A 19593-nucleotide genomic window follows, 5' to 3' on the forward strand; every position below is an offset into this window, starting at 1 on the left:
TTTATCTTTAATCCTCGACATTTTGATTATAATGTGTCTTGGAGTGGTTCTCCCTGGGTCCAGCTTCTTTGGAACTCTCTGTGCCCCCTGGACCTGCAAGTCCATTTCCCTCCCCAAGTCTGGGAAGTTCTCCTTTATTATATTTTCACTCAATTTTTCAAGTTCTAGTTCATCTTCCTCGCTCTCTGGCAAACCAATGATTCTTATGTTGGGCCTTTTATAGCTGTCCCAGAGGTTTCTGATCCTCTCATCGTTGCTTCCCATTTCCTCTCGCTGCATTGGTTGACTGCTTGTTCCTTCTCCATATTCCGGTTTGTTGAAATGAACTCTGGATTTTATTTCCTCACCATCTGTCTTGTATGTGGTTTTGTTCCTTTCGTTATGAGTGTTTTTCGCTTCTTTCTCATCTTTTTCCAAATCTTTTGTGAATTCTGTAAGCCACCTGATAACAATGGCCCTGAACTGAGCCTCTGACAGGTTTCTTATTTGTTCATCTGTCAGATTCTTCATCTGTTGCCTGGTGAGCTGCGCCACCGGGATTTCTATAGTTGTCTGCCTCATTCTGACAGATGCGTTTTGTTTTCTTGGGCCGGCTGTAGGGGGCAGTGCCTGTGTACTCGTCACGACCCAGTGACCGGCGCCTGTCCGCGACCTATTTCGCAGCCCTGTGGCGCTTTCTTTGGGGGCGGGGGTCCAAGATGGATTCACACAGTTATTCCGCTAGGAGACCGGGATCCGTCCTCCTGCCCCCCTGGGCCTCACTGTTCAAGGCGATGTGGTGGCTGCTTTCCCCAGTGTTGGGGTCGCGAGCTGCCGGGGGTTCGACTGCAGCCGGGGTTGTTCTCCCCGCCGCTGTCCCAGGTGCGACCGCAAACAGCGCCGCCCCCTTTCGCTCCCCTTACCTGCCCAAAGAGCGCCGCTGGTTTATAACTTCATATGTTGGGCTTCCGTGTAGTTTTATTTTCTGGAATTTCTAGTTATCCTTTGTTTTGAAGTAGTTGTATTCCTCTCTAGTTGTAGAGGGAGACCTAGCGCGTCCGTCTAAGCCTCCATCTTGGCCGGAAGTCCTGTCTATTTATCGGTTTTGATTAATTATATTTAAGTTTATCTTGTACTTAAATAATTTGAACATTTTACTTTTTGAGTGGAAAATTTGTATGGTAATTTCACTTGGTCTGCTTTCACTTCACTTGCTTCTCTTGGGTGTGTGTAGAGATGCTGTATTTTTACTAAACAAGTAATCCATGGAAGTGACCAAAATACACGGCAGATTGGAGGAAAGAACGCAGCCTTCTAATTTGGTGGAGAGGAAATTGTGTTTGCAAAGGTTAATTAGCTGTTAATATATTCTCTTCATACTTCTCACCTAGATATTGTCTTTGAAATTTCTTGATTCTTTAACTATAAAATATTTTTCATACTGAGTTTCTCATGCATTAGGAAAGAAATCAGTATGATCAAAAGAAGAATATGTTTGTGTTTTTCTTTGTTCAGTAACACATCTGTAAGCATAGTTTAAAATATAGACAACTTTATAATTGGCTGGGCTGCTCTGCAGTATTTTTGCTCTCCACTGAAGTGACTCTAATCCCTTATGATTAAAATAACCTCATTTAGGCAAGTCCTGTAGCTGATCAATTAATATTTTACCTGAATTTCTTACTTAAAAGTATCTAAACTTTATTATTTATACTTAACCAAAATAAATATATTTTTTACTAATTTTAGGAAAATTTTATTAACTGTTTAAATCTTCTCTTATTCTATTTTATTTGTATAATTATATCACTGAAACAAATATCTGGGGTACTTAAATGATTGTATATTAAGTTGTAAACATCATTATAATTATATAAAAGTTTTAAATAAGTATATACTAGATAATAATATTAATATTTTATATATCTTTAAAATTTGCAAAGTTATTTCAGATAAATTATAGCATTGAATTATTACTGCAGTCCTTTGAAGTAAAATTTCTTTGCCCAGTTGATAAATGAGAAAACAAAACCTCTTTGAATAGATCAATTTGTTTGCTTGTTGACACAGGATAAGAATTGGACCAAGGAATAGAATTCAGATATTTTCATTTATCATTCAGTACATTTGCATTACATCATGCTGCTGCTTCTTGGTACAACTATTTGTATTATATTTTTAAAAATATAAAGGTTTTAATATTACAAGAAAAATATTTTTCTAAATAATTATACATTATGAAAATTAAAATGAGTAATTTGTGAAAGTATGCCTGAAGAATGAAGCATGGTCCACAGAGTTCCCTTTCCCTTTCCCTCCTTTCTAAAAATCTGAATGGAAGATGAAATATAGTGTACAACTTCACTAGGCCTATGTTGACAGTCTTTTGGGTTCCTTGAGAACCTTTTGGATTGTGGCTTTTATAAATTAACACTTTAGCAATTATGCATGTTTTAATTAGAGAAGTTATATCTAAAACAGTGAACAGTTTGAAGTAAAAAGGTCTTTGAAATTCAAATTAATTCAACACAATTACTAAAATCTGGTTAAGGAAGTACAGGCTACTGGAAATTTTTGTTTCCAAAGCAATTATATATTATTCAGATGGACTGTCATGCTTCTAAAATGTCAGCTTTTATTCAATTTATTTTCTCCTGCAGCGGCCTTTTTATCTTTGTACTATTAACAAAAATTATTTTTATAGAGAGGTAGAACAAATTTAAACTGTACTCTATCCTCTGTGAAAAAAAAAAAAGATACTCTTCTACTTTAGTTAAACACAAATGAATGCATTTCATTGTACTAATGAAAGGTAGCAGTTCATTTATGCCATAATGGAGAGATTGCCAGATTGGTAGGACTAAAGGAGTTTATTTAAGCTTGTATGATGTTTTTATCTCTAAACATTCGTCTTCAGAAAGTTTTTTTTTTTTTTTCAGGGACAAATGAATATACTTTGACTTGACCTTTTGAAACATAAAGAAAAATAATGATGTAGAAGTTCTTCTTACACTTTCACGTGTTTCTACAGAAATATGTCAAAGAGATTTCAAAGGGAGAAAAAGAGAGAGAAATCTTTGTCTTTGCTTTTCAGAATTGAAAGATGTGTAAGTTTTGTTGAGTTTTCACTTGAGAAGAGAATTAATCAAAGACTTACTGTAAAAAGTAGGTTTTCTGTGATCTAAAGCAAAACAATTACTCAGTGGAAGCATAAAACTATGTAGGTGCAAAGATTCTAGAGACTATGTTTATCAACTAACTCATCATTTTACACGAAGAACCAACACCTTAAAAAGTCACATTGCTAACTAGTCAGTGCTTAAACTTTTTAATGTGCTTAGTAAATAGTTATGAAATACCTATGTGCTGAAAGTAGATGTTGCCCACATCCCCTGAACACACGCACACACACACACTCACTCTCTCTCTCTCCTATGGCTTCCTGCTCCAAGCATCTGCTAATCTGTGCTTGAGGACTTTCTCTGGTGGCAGGGATATGCAGAAGTGAACACCGTTAACCAATGATGACTGGTATGGATGAACACTTCTTCAGTCTTCTCACTCTTTAGATGTAACTATTGTGAGTGATAGTGTCTGAGCAGTTCGCAGAGGAACTGAGCCCTGTTAGTCTTTCACCTCCATGTCTCACTTCTCCACCGTCCTATTGGTATTTCCTGGATCACCTCCCACATAAATCCCCTGTACTTAAATCCTGATCACAGTGACTGCTTCTGGGGAACCTAACTAAAGGCAGTGTTACAAATCTGTCCTCAAAGACCTTGTCTATAGGTCTTTGATCCTATAAAGATGATCCGACAGCCCTGTGATGGAGGCAGCCTTGTTCAATAGTCATTGGCACCTAACTTTGATGGGCCTCCAGCCATTGACACAAAGATGATCAAGACATTGTCTCTCCCCACACACGGCTCAGACAAGAGAACACAGTATGGTGGGGTACGTGTAAGGGCTGCAGATTTTTGGATCAGGCTTTCACTACAATAAACAAGAGAGGTAGCTACTGTTGTTCACTCTGATTGGTAGAACAAGAAACTATCATAAGGTACTAAAGAGGTACCTAACTTTTGACTTGAACTGGAAAGGTTTTCTTCAACTAGAAAAGTTTCCTGGACATACATGAAGTGTGGAAAGGCTTTATTCCAGAGTCCCAATAGAATGTATGACACATTCCACTCTGCTCTAGAATTTCTCCCAAACACATCTTCCCTCTTCCATTGTGTTTTCTACATTTAAGAAGAGACAAGTTGTATATATTTCACTCTTAACTCTTTACTTTTGGTCTTCCAACCCAAATCAGGACATCCTCACCCATCTTTTTTAATGAAAAGGAACACTCTTCATTCTACATCCTGAGTTCTTTCTAACTGCATTAGGCTCTTTGTTCAGACTTCTAGCTTTGTCTTTCTATATAAAGGTATCCATTTTGAAATTTATAAATCTCTTTCTACTTTGACAAGCCCGACTTTTAAGACTACTGCCTAATAGGGATTTAAACCAAATACAATATCCAGACCAAACAATGATGTATCAATATTTGAATTAGCTGGTATCTATTTTCAACTAGAGTGTCAAAACCCACTGTCAAAATAGTGGGAAGTTGGGATGCAGGGGCAAAGGGATAGGAAATCTGTAAGCAATGTAATATTGTGGTACAAGGTTAATGAATTTTAATCGGTTTATATTTTCAAGAATATTATAAGTATTGCATATCCAAGGAATTTTATAAACTATAAATGATATATATATATAAATGCTTATCCCATAATGGACATATAATAAATGTCTCGTCTTCTTTTCTCTTTCCCAACCTCCATAGCCCCAATGAAAAATGAATTAAACTGATGTAGTGATGACAAACTTAACATTCTTTGAAGGTCTAATTTTGACCTGATTATTTTACCCTCAGTAATTCATTGACCATAGTGCAAAGTCTTTATATTTTGTTGTAGTATAATAATTTTTGAAGTTGAAAATGATTAATTTGGAAAGTCAGTGCTAGTACTGCCTTTGGACAAATTAACAAGACTCTATTGCTGAGACATCATATATTGTTATGATCAGTGCATTAACTTTGATCATGAGTCAAGAAAATCTGTGGGTTGTCTAAGTCAGTAGGAAGAAGCATAGAAAATGAAATATTTTGCTGGATTAAATTTTAATGTTTTAGATGATTATACCCAAGGCTTCATTGGATTTACAGATTAAAAGAGTTTAAAACAAGTTCCTCTGCATTATAGATGTGCTTGTTCAACTCTGGACTGTTTCCTAGGAGATTTGGTAGCTGAAGAAAATAATATATTTATCTTCTCATATTCTACTTTACTTTCTCCTACAGTTTAGATCGTGATTTATTGATATTATTTGGATCACTAAAAAAGCTTGCAGGTGGATTCTTACTAAATTTCTTCAGATGAAGAAATAAATTGCTATAGTTCTTAATGATTAGTAGGGAGTGATTTCTTTTGAAGTTCAAGAATCAAGGAACTCTGAAATCAAACTTCACTTGTAATTCCTCCTTGATTTCTTATTAAGCATGAAAGTGGTCTATATTTTAACCTATTTGAAGCAATGCTAACATTGCAAGAACCATAATGAGTGCTTCCTCACGTCAAAAACAACCCTGCTGATAATTTTCAAGGTTTATCATGTTTAATTTTTACACTAAAAAATAATATTGTGTGTTTAAATTTTTTTAAAGCTATACACACTTTTCTCTGATGATTTTGTATGTGTGTGTATGCATGGGTGTGTGTGCACCCACAAGGTCATGAATGTGTCTCTTTTCTTATTTTCAGTCTAGGATCTCTAATAATTCCTTGAAAGCCAATGATTTTCATTTATTCACTTATCTGCCTATACAATAGCTGTTCACATGTTTCAGACACCATGCTAGCCTTGAATATATGTATAATAACACATTGACTCTACTGAAATCAAAATAATGTAATCTTCTCTTTCTCTAAATTTTTAAATTTACTTCTTTTATGTAGACATAATGAGCATTTCCTTTGTGAATATTACAAACACTTCTTTCAGCTAGGATGATATTTCTCATTGTATCCCCAGCCTCACAGGGTAGCGTGCCTCCAGAGTACATACTTAAGTATCTTTGTAGTGAGGGCACTAAACATAGTAAATACACCTGGGTCGGTCAACTTTCCTGTGTCCATGCCTCTTAGATGGCTTTGACTCTTGATTGGTTAATGTGCTGGGTCAGTTTTTAAGTCATACTTCAATTTATAAGCGCCAGAACGGCAACTTAAAAAAAAAAAAAAACTACAATGTTACATGTTTATAATGGCAGTTATTTGATGAATGAATATAAAACAGTGTATGCTATCAGTAACAAATGTAAGCTTTATCCATTTCTAGTTTTGTTTTCCAATAAGCTAAAGTATTTAGTATTAAATTAAATTCACCCTTATGACAAATTTTAAGGCAAAGTTAAAAGAACAGCTGCAATGACTGTTTGTGCCTCAACAGTTATTAGATGTTCTCTTTATTATTAGGTACACTATGTAGAGTATATAAGAAATTTACTATTTCCAAAAGTTAGATAATCCCTGCAGGTACATGGAAGTAGCAAGTACTAAGTTAGAGATAAGAAGAACTGTGTTAGACTCAGTTTAACTACTGTGAAACAGCTTTCAAATATGCAGAATTGAGATCGATAGCATCTCATTCACTATTTTATTTTTAACAATTTCTCAAAAAAAGCACATTTATTTAGAGTTTTAGTACAGAGCTTGGCATGTGTAAAAAACTTTCTCTCTTTCTCTCTCCATATATGTGTGTGTGTGTGTGTGTGTGTGTGTGTGTGTATTCTTATAAATGAATTTTGAGAGTTCTGAGAAGAAATAAATTGTGTATATTTTTTCATCATAATCCATAGATCATTGAATGTCTTAGCAATAATATTTCACTTTAACTTTTTAATAGAAACTATGATAGTCAAGTATATCATCAAAACTTATACAGTTATTGCCCTGGCCAGTGTGGCTCAGTTGGTTGGTGCATCACCATGTATACTGAAAGCTCGTGGGTTCAATCCCCAGTTTGAGAGCCTCTGAGAGGCAACCAATAGATGTTTCTCTCTCTTTCTCATTTGTTCTTTCTTTCTAAAAGTAATGAAAAAATGTCCTCATCTGAGGATTAAAAAACTTATACAGTTATTGCATTTTTATTATGCAACTAATCTCTAGGCTAGTGAGAAGTTGATATAAATAAAATTTTTTAAAGGTGTACTGCTCACATAATATTAAGTTGGCACAAATGGATATTTAACCTTTAGTCCATTAGAGATGTAATAGAAAATATTAAAATGCTTTTTTAAATATCTGAACTAAGAAAATTTTGATCTTCTGGTTTCTTTGACTTTTAATCTTCAGCTAAAATTTTAAAATCTGGACAAAAAAGTTTTGTCAGAACACATCTAGATTTTTATTCCACCAATATTTCTCTTTTGCAAACCACTTGAATGTGATTAAAGAGAAGATGGACACGCGGGAAAGAAATGGGATAAGAAGGAATGCAGTTTTAGGATGCAGGAGCGGGTGTCATCCAGGATACAAGCAGGGGAATTAGTTCTAGAAGAGCAATGTTCTCATAATACCACCAAGAGAAATTAAAGTTCAAGCAAATACTATTAACTGTTAGTTACAGAAATTAGAATGGAAAAAGCATTACAGGAATTAGAAACGATATTATAACCAGCTTAAGAAAAGTAATAAATCATTGGTTCTATAACTAAGAAGCAGGGAGATAGAGGGAGTCTCTGACATATCAGCATTCAAACTTTAAGCAGCTCATTTTTCACGAACCTTCGCTACCAGAAAATGAAATATTTCTGTTTAAGTTACAGGGAAATTAGTTACTATAAATTTGATAGATTTGGGCACCTGTTAATTTCAGGGATTAGAGGAGTGGTAGGAATTGCCAGCCAAATGGAATCATATGATTGGAAGAAACAGTTTTCCAAAGACAGTAAGATAGAGTTTCTGAATAAAAGAAAACTTACCAAAACAAAGCAAATCCACAAATTTATCATAGGTTTTAAAATGTGATAACTGCTGACTTATTGTAACAGAACCCCTGGGCTGCTCCGATTGAAACAGAACCCACGAGCTGCTTAGTTAGGGGCCCAATTGCCCGCTGCCAGAATTTTAACTCTTAATACCAGAGTTTAGTGAAAAGAAAAAGAATTGTTTATTTGCACATAGTTCTGCCTCTCCCCCCCAGACCTGGCCAGTCTTAGGAAAGTCAGAAATACCGTTTCCCTACTTCCTAGGCACAGTTCAGCTTTACCAGTAGCTGCCAATCACTCAATTCTGATTGGGGAGGTCCTTTCTGTGCTGTGGTGCCCTCCAGCTCTCAATGCAGAACTGCCTGGATTTTCAACCTCCTTGTAAACTGCCTTCTTCCTGCAAACCATGTGGATCTCCTCTCCTTCTCAAAACCACGTGGCAAAAGCCTCTTAAAGCAGCCTAGAGATCCCCCGCCTCCAAGCCACCTGGAGGGAGCCCGCCAGCTAAAATGTCCGAAGCTGCTTATAAATCCCTGACTGCATCCTCTGACACAGTGGGTGTTGCAACCAGTTCTGACCATTCACAGAACCCTATGCAGGCTCTGTAGGCTCCTTCTGTACCAGCCCACAGTTCAAGACCCCTCCCATCTTCCTGAGCCTTGGAAGTTTCAAAGGGGATCTTTGTGCAACAAAGTTTCCAGCCACCAGCTTCAGGCATGCAAAGGCATCCTGAAAGCTGCTTCCTTTTTCCTATCTCCCAGCCGCAAACTCTGGTGTTTGTTTTTGGACTCCCTTGTTTCTATAACGTTATGAGGGTATCTTGTGCCATTTTCTCCATCAAGATGCCACAGTTTGGGTGTTGGGATGGATAAGCAAACTTTTGGTTTAATACAAGTTGGGCTTTTTTCTAGGCAGGAGCTAATGAGGATTGATGTGTAAGGAGAGGTGGGGTTGGAAATAGTGTACTTAGAATCACAGAGAAGTTTGGAACACAGTGATACATGTAATGGACAGGATGCATATAGAACCTACTTACAATTTGCACTAGAGTTTCTTAAAATTTTACCTCATCTGCTCTGGCTGCTGTGGCTCAGTTCATTGGTGCATTATCCCTTACACCGAAGGGTTGCAGGTTCCATCCCTGGTCAGGGCACATAACTGTGCTGCATGTTTGATCCCCAGTCGAGGCATATACAGAGGCAATTTATTGATGTTTCTCTCTCTCTCTTCCTTTTTTTCTTTTTCTCTCTCTCTCTCTCCCTTCCTCTGTCTCTAAAAGCAATGAAAAAAAGAAAAAGAAAAACTTAACTCATCTAATTTATCCAATTAAAAATAATAACAGAAACTAGTAATTCCATGTCTTCACTTTGTTACATGGAATCTTTGATGAAATGACCCTAAATGAATTACATAGATTCACAGCATACTAACTGATTTAATAAAATAAAATTATAATAATTTACTTTGATTCATATATAAGGTCCAGATAAAGCTAATAAGTAAAGTCTATGGATAATCTTGATTTTTCTTTTTTAATATACAGGTATCCCCTGTATAACACGGTACTTCTATAACACAGTTTCACTCTACCGTGGTTAGAGAACTGGAGAAACCCCCTGTATAACGTGGTGCTTCTATAACATGGTTTTGCTCTACCATGATATGACTGTAGAAGATATCCAGGAATTGTTGGTAGAAGAAGAAACTGATAAAGCAATTTTGGTGGAAATGACATCTGGAATGTGCCAAGATAACTTAGGGGATGATAGCACTGATGAAAACAAAGAAGTTAAACAGTTTACTCTAAAAAGCATAAAGAAAAGCCTACACTTAGCTGAACAGTCAGAGTCATATTTCTTAAATCAAGATCCTTGCACTGAAAGCAGCACAAAGTTTAAGAGTGAACTTCAAAAATGCTTAGCACCGTATAACGAAATTTATGAAGATCTCTCAGCTAAAAGCAAGCAATCTAAGATAACAGATTTTCTGCAAAAAGTGGAGCATAGAAATCAAGATAATGCTGAAGAAAGTTCAGAGGATGAGGATATCTCATCAAAAAGAAAACTTATTTGGTTAATGAAGCTTAGTAATGGTGATGAAGAAAACATTACTTAATTCATATTAATATGTAATACTTTTGATGAAAATTGCTTTAATAAAGACATTATCCTTAATTATAAAAATATAATAGTATGTTTTCTTTTTAATTTTTGGAAGCTAACCCCCCTTTTTGTACTAGTTCTTTGTTTCATATAACACAGATTCTCATAACACGGCATTTGTTAGGAACCTAAGAACCATGTTATACAGGGGTTACCTGTACAAAATAATAGCTGATAACATATATAGGCCACATGTTATGTACCAGGCACTGTGCTAAGCACTTCATACCAGTTGCCTTGTTTGTTATCTCTTCGCACATGATATGAGTGTAAGGTGGTCACATGCCTCAGTCCAGTAATCTGGTAACCTTGATCTTCAGATGGACTTGTTCCCATCTTTACTTTGTCTTTTATCTTATAAACAATATTCTCATATATTCTAAACCTCACACCAAGAGAATGATACCATTTTTTTCTTCTTTAGGACCATTGTCTTCAATTTACTGCTTCAGCTGCTTTTAGCTATCTTTGAAAACGTCATTCCATTCACATTCTTTCCTCCCTGCAAATTCTCAAGGCATGTACACCCAATCATGCACACACACACAGACACACACACACACAACCACACTGACACAAGTTTCTAAATTCTTTTATTTATACAGCACTACAGTGCTGCTGGTTATCTCTTCCCACGTACCATGCTTGACTTGGGCACAGCCAAAAGCAGTGGTATATAGGATTAGCAGGTCAAATTGCTACAAAGATAAATTAATCAAAACATTTTAGTTATAATTGATTTGAGCTAAACAATAGGGATCTTTGTTGGAAGTAATTATTGACATAACCCATTTATAAAAAGTGTCCTTAATTTTCATCTGATTGACTTCATATTTGCAACTGAAGAGTGATAAAAATGACAATAAGGGTAAGGTTTTACAAACTTCAGCAGACAATACAGTTGCCTGAAATTTGTCAGGTTATGGATCATTGTACAGAGCCAAGGATATAGGCAAGATAAGGGCATTAATAACTTGAATGAGAAGGTAATCTATATTTGAATTTTAAATGTGTCATATAATATATCAAACGCTGGCTACAAAATCCTAACTTTCAGTTCCAATATTTAAATCTTACCCCTGGCAACATCTTACTTCTGTGTGGAAGCTTTGTACTTATGCTTCAAATTTTTAATCTCAACTATTCACCAGAGGCCAACTTTTATAGGAAAGTGGCATGCAAGAGACTGTCATTCACAGTATACATTTTAAAGATGGAATGGTCTATTTTGCTCAGATTTAATTTTTGATTCCCAGTAGATGCTGGGAAACTAAAGTAATTTATCTCTCAGCTTGCTAGGGGATGTTTTAAATTTCAGTAAGCAACAGTATTATATTAGCATAGACTATTTGGGTAAATTTGTTTGACAGAGATAATAAATAACTAAACTACTTGGTTAAAATCAGAAATGAAACAATTTGTTCTTGTCATCTGGTGGTGCTTAAATTATGACAAATAGTTCTCTAAAGGTTTGACTAACCTACGAATCTAGTTTGAGGCTGTTACTGGTTTCATCTCACCATAAGGCACATAATGCACTGAAATCCACTGGAAATCTCTGTGCTTGAGTGTGAAGTACCTTCCAAGGTATTGTTGGTTAATAATTTGCATGAAAAATTTAGCCAGAAAGATCATAACCAAGATAATTCAACTCTGTAATATGTGCCTGTGCTAATTAGTTGATATGCCCTAGCTTTGAAGCACCAAGAGATACGATATAACTGTATCCTGTTTTGAGGAAGGGCTGAGAGAATTTTGAGTTTAGGATAAATAGGGTAGGTAAATGATTAAGAAACACACACAAGAACATTTGCAAACACATGCTCAAACTGATCCAAAAGGGGAGACTTTCACAACTATTTGAAATTCTTAATTTTCACCTCTTTTGAAACCTGAGGCAGTTTTGATTTATGTGGACAATAGATATTCTTCAGTTTTAGCAGATCGGAGCAATTGGCTCAGCTACCTCATGTGAATTGGGAAGCAAGAACTTGCTCCTTGATGGTCAGGCATGATCTCCGTCTTTGTTTAAGCAGAGAGTGAAGTTACCAAAATGTTGTAGAATTGGTGGGGTCTGTCTGCCTTTGGTGGACATAAGACTCAAAATCTCCACAGGGTAAAAGGAGAGCAATTCAGCTCATACTTTTGCCTCTTCTTTAATTACACCCTTTAAGAACATTTAACTGTCTTAATGCAATTTCCTCTCCTAATTCTATTTTAGCATAGAATTTATTTTAACTAAAATTTATCCCTATAAAGACACTGGAACACAGAAATTGGGCTGATTCAGTGTGAATTGTCTAATATTCCTGAAAATTACCCTTTATCCCACGCTGGTTAAGACTGGTTCTGGATATATTTTTGTGACTTGGTGATTTGAGTCATTTGATTTCAAATTCATTTAGTTGAACAAAGCTGAACATATCTTTCTTTTTAATACTAGGAAGTAATATAAAATACTTTTATTGAAAATTATCTAAACAAATATAAATAAAAATACATTTATGTCTTATTTCACTGGAAGCAATTTATTTTTAAAAATCCTAGTTATTTCGATTTGGACATATTATTTGTAATATTATGATAACACATTGACATTGCATTTATGCATTTTTCAATATTTTTAGTATTTTCTTTTTTCCAATTACCATTTATATTCAATATTACTTTGTATTAATTCCAGTTATACAGCATAGTGGTTAGACAATCATATACTTTACAAACTGTTCTCCCTGATATTTCCAGCATCCACCTGGCACCATAGATAGTTATTACAATATTACTGACTAAATTCCCTACACTCTATATCCTGTTACTATATTATAACTATCAATCTGTCCTTCTTAATCCCTTTATCTTTTTCACCCAGTCCTCCAAACCCCCTTCCCCTCTGGCAACCATTAGTTTGTTCACTGTAACTATGGGTCTCTTTCTATTTTGTTTGTTTATTTTTCCTTAAATTCCATATGTAAGTGAAAGTATATGATATTTCTTTCTCTGACTGACTTATTTCAGATAGCATAATACCCTCCAGGTTCATTCATGCTGTTGCAAATAGTAATATTTCATTCTTTTTTTAAGGCTGAGTAATATTCCACTGTGTAAATGTACCACAGCTTTTTTATTATCCATTCATCTACTGATGGGCACTTGGGTTGTTTCCAGATCTTGACAATTGTAAATAATGTTGCAATGAACATAGGGATGCATATATTCTTTTGAATTAGTGTTTTGTGTTTCTTTGGATATATAACCAGATGTGGAATCGCTGGGTCATAATGCAGATCCATTTTAAGTTTTGGGGGGATGCTTCATACTATTTCCCAATACACCAACCATCATTCCCACCAATACAAGCTGCATACATCTTAATGTATCTTCTTCTTCAGCAGAGCTAATGTGTGTTTTTATTTAGCAAAGGAGATAGCTATAAATGAATGTGCTAGGGAAGAGAAGTACAATTTCACTAAATTATGATTTTACTTAAGCTTACATTTAAATTTTTTTCTGAGCCAAATAATTTTGATACTATCTAAATAAAAGCCATTCTAAAACAAATTACTGCAATTTTCCATAAGAAAGTATGATGAACTAAGATTGGGAAATATTTGTATATAGTTATGTAAATTCACTGCCCTATGAATGTTTGCATTTTATTTTACTGTCATACTGCCACGTAAACAACTGGGGTGACAAGTTAAGTGCATAGTTACAGTTTCCCTAAACTGTTACCTAGGTTTATCCTTAAAATTGATCAGTTGAACTTTTCTGTTACGTAAAATAAGAGAGAAATGAAATGTGCATGCTATCAATGCAAGTATTGAGGTTTGGGAAAGGAAAGTATTTATAAAAAATATTTCTAAACCAAAGGCAATGTCACATTTATTGAAGAAATTTTGTTGTTGGGCAGTAGATGTAATAAGTTGCACATCCCACTAAAGTCTGTGTTCTTTTATGGAGATATGACAATCTGATAAGCACATATATTTGCTTAAGTGCTTCACAGTTTGTTGTTTTTCTCTAAAAAATCACACTTTTGTTTTCCTTTCATTTATAAAATTTTATTTTATTTTTTTAATCCTCACACGTGGACATTTTTTTCATTGCTTTTAGAGAGAGGGAAAGGGAGAAAGGAAGGGAGAGAGAGAAACATTGATGCAAAAGAGAAGTATCAATTGGTTGCCTCCCGCCTGGGCCCTGACTCAGGATTGAACCTGTAACCTAGGTATGTGCCCAAACCTGGAATGGAAATCACAACCTTTCAGTTACAGAACGATGCTCCAACCAACTGAGCTACACTGGTCAGGGCTGAATTTATATTTTGATCATGTAAGAAACTGACAGTGTATTAAACAAAGAGAGCTTTTTAAAAATAGAAATACAAATTACCAAATTAGAAGGAGTATAAATGTTTGACATGTAGTATTACTTGTGATTAATGTATTTTTTTTGATTAATGTATTTTTTATAGTTTACTTAAAAGAAAAAAAGCCAGTTCTTGCAATTATCTGTATATCAATGTCCAGAAAGAATTATATAGATGTATAAAATTTAAGTAGACTTTTCAATATGCATGTTCAATAACAGTTTTAGAAGCAATATAGAAGTTCTAAAAGAAGAGGTAATAGGGTTTTGTATAAAATATAGGACAGTAACAAAGGGAATGCAATTTGGAAGTTATCAAATAAACTCAGTTTTCTGTGTGTGAATTTTTGTTTTAATTTTCAACAGTTTATCTTAATAGAATCGAAATACTTAGTTTGCATTAAAATTAGCATTTCTTTGTCATATTTTACCCTCTCCTGCTGCTGTAGTTGATACTATTGATTTCAAGTGTAATAAATAAATTCTATTTGTTACATATGACCATGTATAACACATAAGAAAAAAGTTTACTAATCAGTTTAGTCCATTAACTCAAGTACCGTGTACCAAGTATAGTTGTAGACATGACCGGTTTTATGTAATTGATCTGTATGCATTATTTTACTTAACGAATAAGGGCAGGTATGTTTAACTTATTTTGTGTCTGTCTTGGCACAGCAGTATGTACATATAATTATTTAATGAATTTTAAAAATGATGCTGAACTGCTTGAAATTTAATACAGTTTCACCTTGTTTTCAACACATTTCAATTTTGCACATATAAGCAAGCAGTTGGCAAAGATAAAGTGTAAAACAAAGATAAACTCATTCAGTGTTTTAATTTTTGATGGACTACATATTCTAAACTGAAAATTGTCTCCTAAGTATAAATTACAGAGTTGCATGAGGGATCAATAAACTAGTAATTAGATTTGGGTCTCAGGCGAATTCAGAAGATTTTCTTGCTTTGTGTTTATGATGAATTATGATTTTGTGTTTTAACTTTGTTACAAAACTAATGCTATAAGAAATGTTTCAGGAATTAGAACTTGCATGCATGTTTAAGTTCTCTAGTGATTTAATTCTTTTAAAAATCATTAAATGGTAATTTTACAAGTTTTACTGTATTTTTTCTATTACCACTTATCTTCCCTATGCCCTTTTCCACCTACACCCACTCCTTTCCCCCGTATTTGCCAGACTGTAGTCTTTGTCCATGAGTTCTTTTTCTTTTTGCTTGATCCCTCCATCTACCCCTCCTCCACCCAGAGCTGTCAGCCTGTTTTCTATGAGTCTGTTTCTGTTTTGCCTGTTAGTTCAGTGTGTTCATTAGATTCCACATATGAGTGAAATCATATGGTACTTGTCTTTCTCTGACTGGCTTATTTTACTTAGTGCAATGTTCTCCAGGTCCATTCACACTGTTGGAAAGGGTAAAATTTTCTTCTAGTTTTAAAAGTATTATTGAACCTGTACGAGATAAATTCAAACTCATTGGTTTTATTCAGTGTTATGAATTGTTTGTTCTTATATTTATGTATATAGTATTTGGTTTGGTTGATTGATTTTCAGAGAGACCTATATTTTATAGATTTATAGTCTCATGGTATGTTTCTCACGTTAAAAAAAAAGGAGGGCCTTCATTGTTGTGGCTCAGTGGATTGAGTGCCTGCCTGTGAACCAAAGGGTCACCAGTTCAATTCCCATTCAGGACACAAGCTTGGATTATGAGCTGGGTCCCTGCATGGGGTTATGGGAGAGGCAACATACATGTTTCTCCCCCTCTCTTTCTCCCTCCTTTGCCCACTCTCTAGGAATAAATAAATAAAATCTTTTTTAAAATGTTTTTTAAAAAAGGAAGCAGAATCTGTGGCAAATAAATCTGGGAATCAGAACAAGGTCTGTTTTTGTTTTTTTCTTGGAGATTTATAATATACATGTATACGTTGAAAATCTGTGAAGGCCTTCAGAAAAGAGATGATTTTAACTTTATGGTTTACATGTATTCCAAAGTCATGACCATAAAATGCTTTTGCCTAAGTAACATTTATTACAGCTTGAAGAACTAGTAATTTGGGGGCGGTGTACTTTAAGAAGCATTGATCTAATCTATGTTTCCAAGTAATTTCTTTAAACTATTTTTTGTGTATTGTTTTTAAATATAATTTTAGAGCACTCATATTTATAAGAGGCACAAGATAGTGCATTTTTTACAACTGCACATTACTACTGAAGACCTTGCTTGGATCTAGCCTCAGATGCAAAGAAGGAATTTTTAAATTCTTGACAATCATTTTATTCATTTTTTCCATTCCATTTTTACCTATAACACTATTTATGTCCATAATTTATATTTATAACATATCTAAGTAATCTTGATGTTTAGAAGACACGTCCATATGTATTTACTCTTGGAGAGCCAACACACTCATTCAACACTTTGGTAGAATTGAGAATATTAGTGCATTAGATAATCTATTTTCTGCTATCTATATTCACAGTTATTCTTGATCCCTTATCTGAATTTTGAGAAGAAATTGCTGCCAATATTGGGCAGATATACTGTTCTTCAAAAATAGTGTCAACACACTATATATAAAAGTCATGGTTTCAGCAAAGTATTAACAAGCCTCTTACCTTACATTTTTCTTGAATTATCTTGTTTATCATTTCATGATTTAGGTGTGTGTGTGTGTATGTGTGTGTGTATGTGTATGGTGTGTGTATAACATATTTGCATTTTTAATTTTTAATTTCTTCTTGACAAATTGTTCTTAGACTTACACTGAGATCTTTTACTTCAACACAAAAAATGTTCTTTTCTAATATCAGTGATACAGTGTTTTAATATGTTCTTAGAAAATATTGACTAACCTTTATGGATCTTTGTGGAATACATTGTGAAAGGAATATTATGATTTGTTTATTAAAACATGAATAAAAAGCATTCAGTGTTTTATCCTGTATATTTTTGCTTTTACTCAAATAAATAAAACATTTTTTTAATTTTTTATAGAGTAATGAAGTTGTCTACTACAATGCAAAGGACGATCTTGATGTGAGTATTAAAATTTTTACATTAAATTCCAAGGTGAACTTAGTTACACTGGGATGAATGGTTTTAAACAACAAATTGATCTAGCAGGTTTAATCTTTCATAAAATGTGTGCTAGCATAAGAAAAATACCTGTTAGACACAGCAAGGTAATGATGAATTTCAGTGCTTATGTGATCTTCAACAACTTAGTGATTGGCATCTTCCTAAGCAGAACTGCCATATATTTCTCTGGATGTGAACTCACACTGTACCCTGTCCAGACCTCAATCCACTGCACTCACTATAATTCTCTGTACTCCTTTAGCACTGTTGACAGAGAATGGATCCCATCTATCTCTGTGTCCTGGCTCCTGTCACCACGGTCACTAGGCATGTATACTCTGGCCTAAACTGCATAAACCAGGATAAGCCAATGACATCCTGGAAGCTGAGCAAAAACTGGCCTGCCTGTTCAACCTTTGAAGCATATTAGGTTTTTAGTATGCCTTTTATAATGAATATCTTTAATGTACATGTTCAAATGACTTTAGAACATAGATATTGTAGCACAAATAAGTTACTTCTAATAGTGCCACAATTGGGCAGATTAGGGAGACATTTTTATTACTTAGTTATGGTGGAAATATTTATAAACTCATAAAACAAAATTGCACACTAGTTGTAAGTTTTCTTGTACCTGGTTTTTGTAATCAGAAAAAAATATTTATATACACTTATTTTTATTTAATCCAGGGTATTTTTTGAGAGCCTCCTGTATTTTAGGTATTCTTCTAAAAGCTTAGAGTATATTAGAGAAAAAAATTAAATAAACATACTATAATTACTGTTTATTCTCACACTTTTTTATCTGAATCAAAAATATATTATAATAATAATATATATTAATATAAGTGAATTGTTGAACTTATCTTGTTTTTGGCCTTCTTCCATACAAAAGTCTCTAATATTACTGTGGGTTTTAAATATACCTATAAAAAGGGTGCATTCTCTTTTTTAGGCCATGAGTTGAGCTACAGCAAATAAAATAAAAATCTTATAAAGAACACAATTTCAACTTTTCAACTTAAGACGTAAAATTATTGTCATTATTTAGAGAAATTATATATATATGTATATATATATAAACAAGTGAAAAAGTATATATATATATATATATATATATATATATATATATATATATATATATATAACAGTTCCACAATAAGTGGCAAAGAATATTGTATAGTGGAAAGAACATTAAAAAGGGAATCAGAGACTTTGATTCATGCCCCTGTCTAGCCCTAAAATTATAGTTGCCCATGGGACATGAAAACCTGTGTAAATTCAAGCTTTTTCTCACATCTAAGACATGTTACAGTTGACTAGGTGATCCATAAATTTCAGTCTAGTTCTGCATTTTATTGGCATCCTGCTAAAATAGTCAAGGTTTCTGGAATTAGCCTATTTCATATAAAATGTTTGAGAATTTGTAAAGAACTGTACAATTATTTCATACTTCAGTAAAACTTTTTAGGGCAAAGTTCAAAGTGCTTTAGAAGTGGTAAGACTAATAATCTTGAAAACCCTTAGACACTGAATAAAAATGAACCATGTTTTATGATTAGCATATTGGTTTGACCATTAAGGAAAAACCTCAAGTAAAAGTGGTGAAAAGACAAAAGCTAATTTGTCTCTCATGTATAATTCTCTGTACAAGGTTTAACATGGCAACTCAATCATCCAAGGCCAAGGGTCCTTCTCTCATGTTTTCTGCTCTCCTCAATACAGCTTTTCCATGTTGTGGCCCAAGAGTGATGCTTCATTATCCACAATGATGTTTGCCTTCTAGATAACAGAAGGAGGCAAATGGCAATGGAGGCATGTCCTTTGCCTTTAAAGGCACATTCCGGAAATTGCACACATTACTCCTATCTGCACTGTGGTCCACAGCTTAGTGACTCGTCTTGCCTAGTTGCAGTAGGATATGGAATATAATCCACGCCCACC

The 19593-nt window shown here is 34.2% G+C and overlaps 1 protein-coding gene across 4 annotated transcripts in view; it reads left to right on the forward strand.

Moving 5' to 3' along the window:
* CACNA2D1 (calcium voltage-gated channel auxiliary subunit alpha2delta 1) overlaps positions 1-19593 on the forward strand; it is a 471141-nt gene that overhangs the window by 256105 nt on the left and 195443 nt on the right. For all 4 annotated transcript variants that reach the window (XM_090287282.1, XM_090287283.1, XM_090287284.1 and 1 more), the window contains exon 5: positions 17566-17607. In XM_090287282.1, coding sequence (XP_090143408.1) covers positions 17566-17607 — 42 coding nt within the window. The remainder of the gene's footprint in view (positions 1-17565; positions 17608-19593) is intronic.

Source organism: Furipterus horrens, unplaced genomic scaffold (assembly GCF_987537825.1).
Source record: "Furipterus horrens unplaced genomic scaffold, mFurHor1.1.pri manual_scaffold_9, whole genome shotgun sequence".
Classification (NCBI taxonomy): domain Eukaryota; kingdom Metazoa; phylum Chordata; class Mammalia; order Chiroptera; family Furipteridae; genus Furipterus; species Furipterus horrens.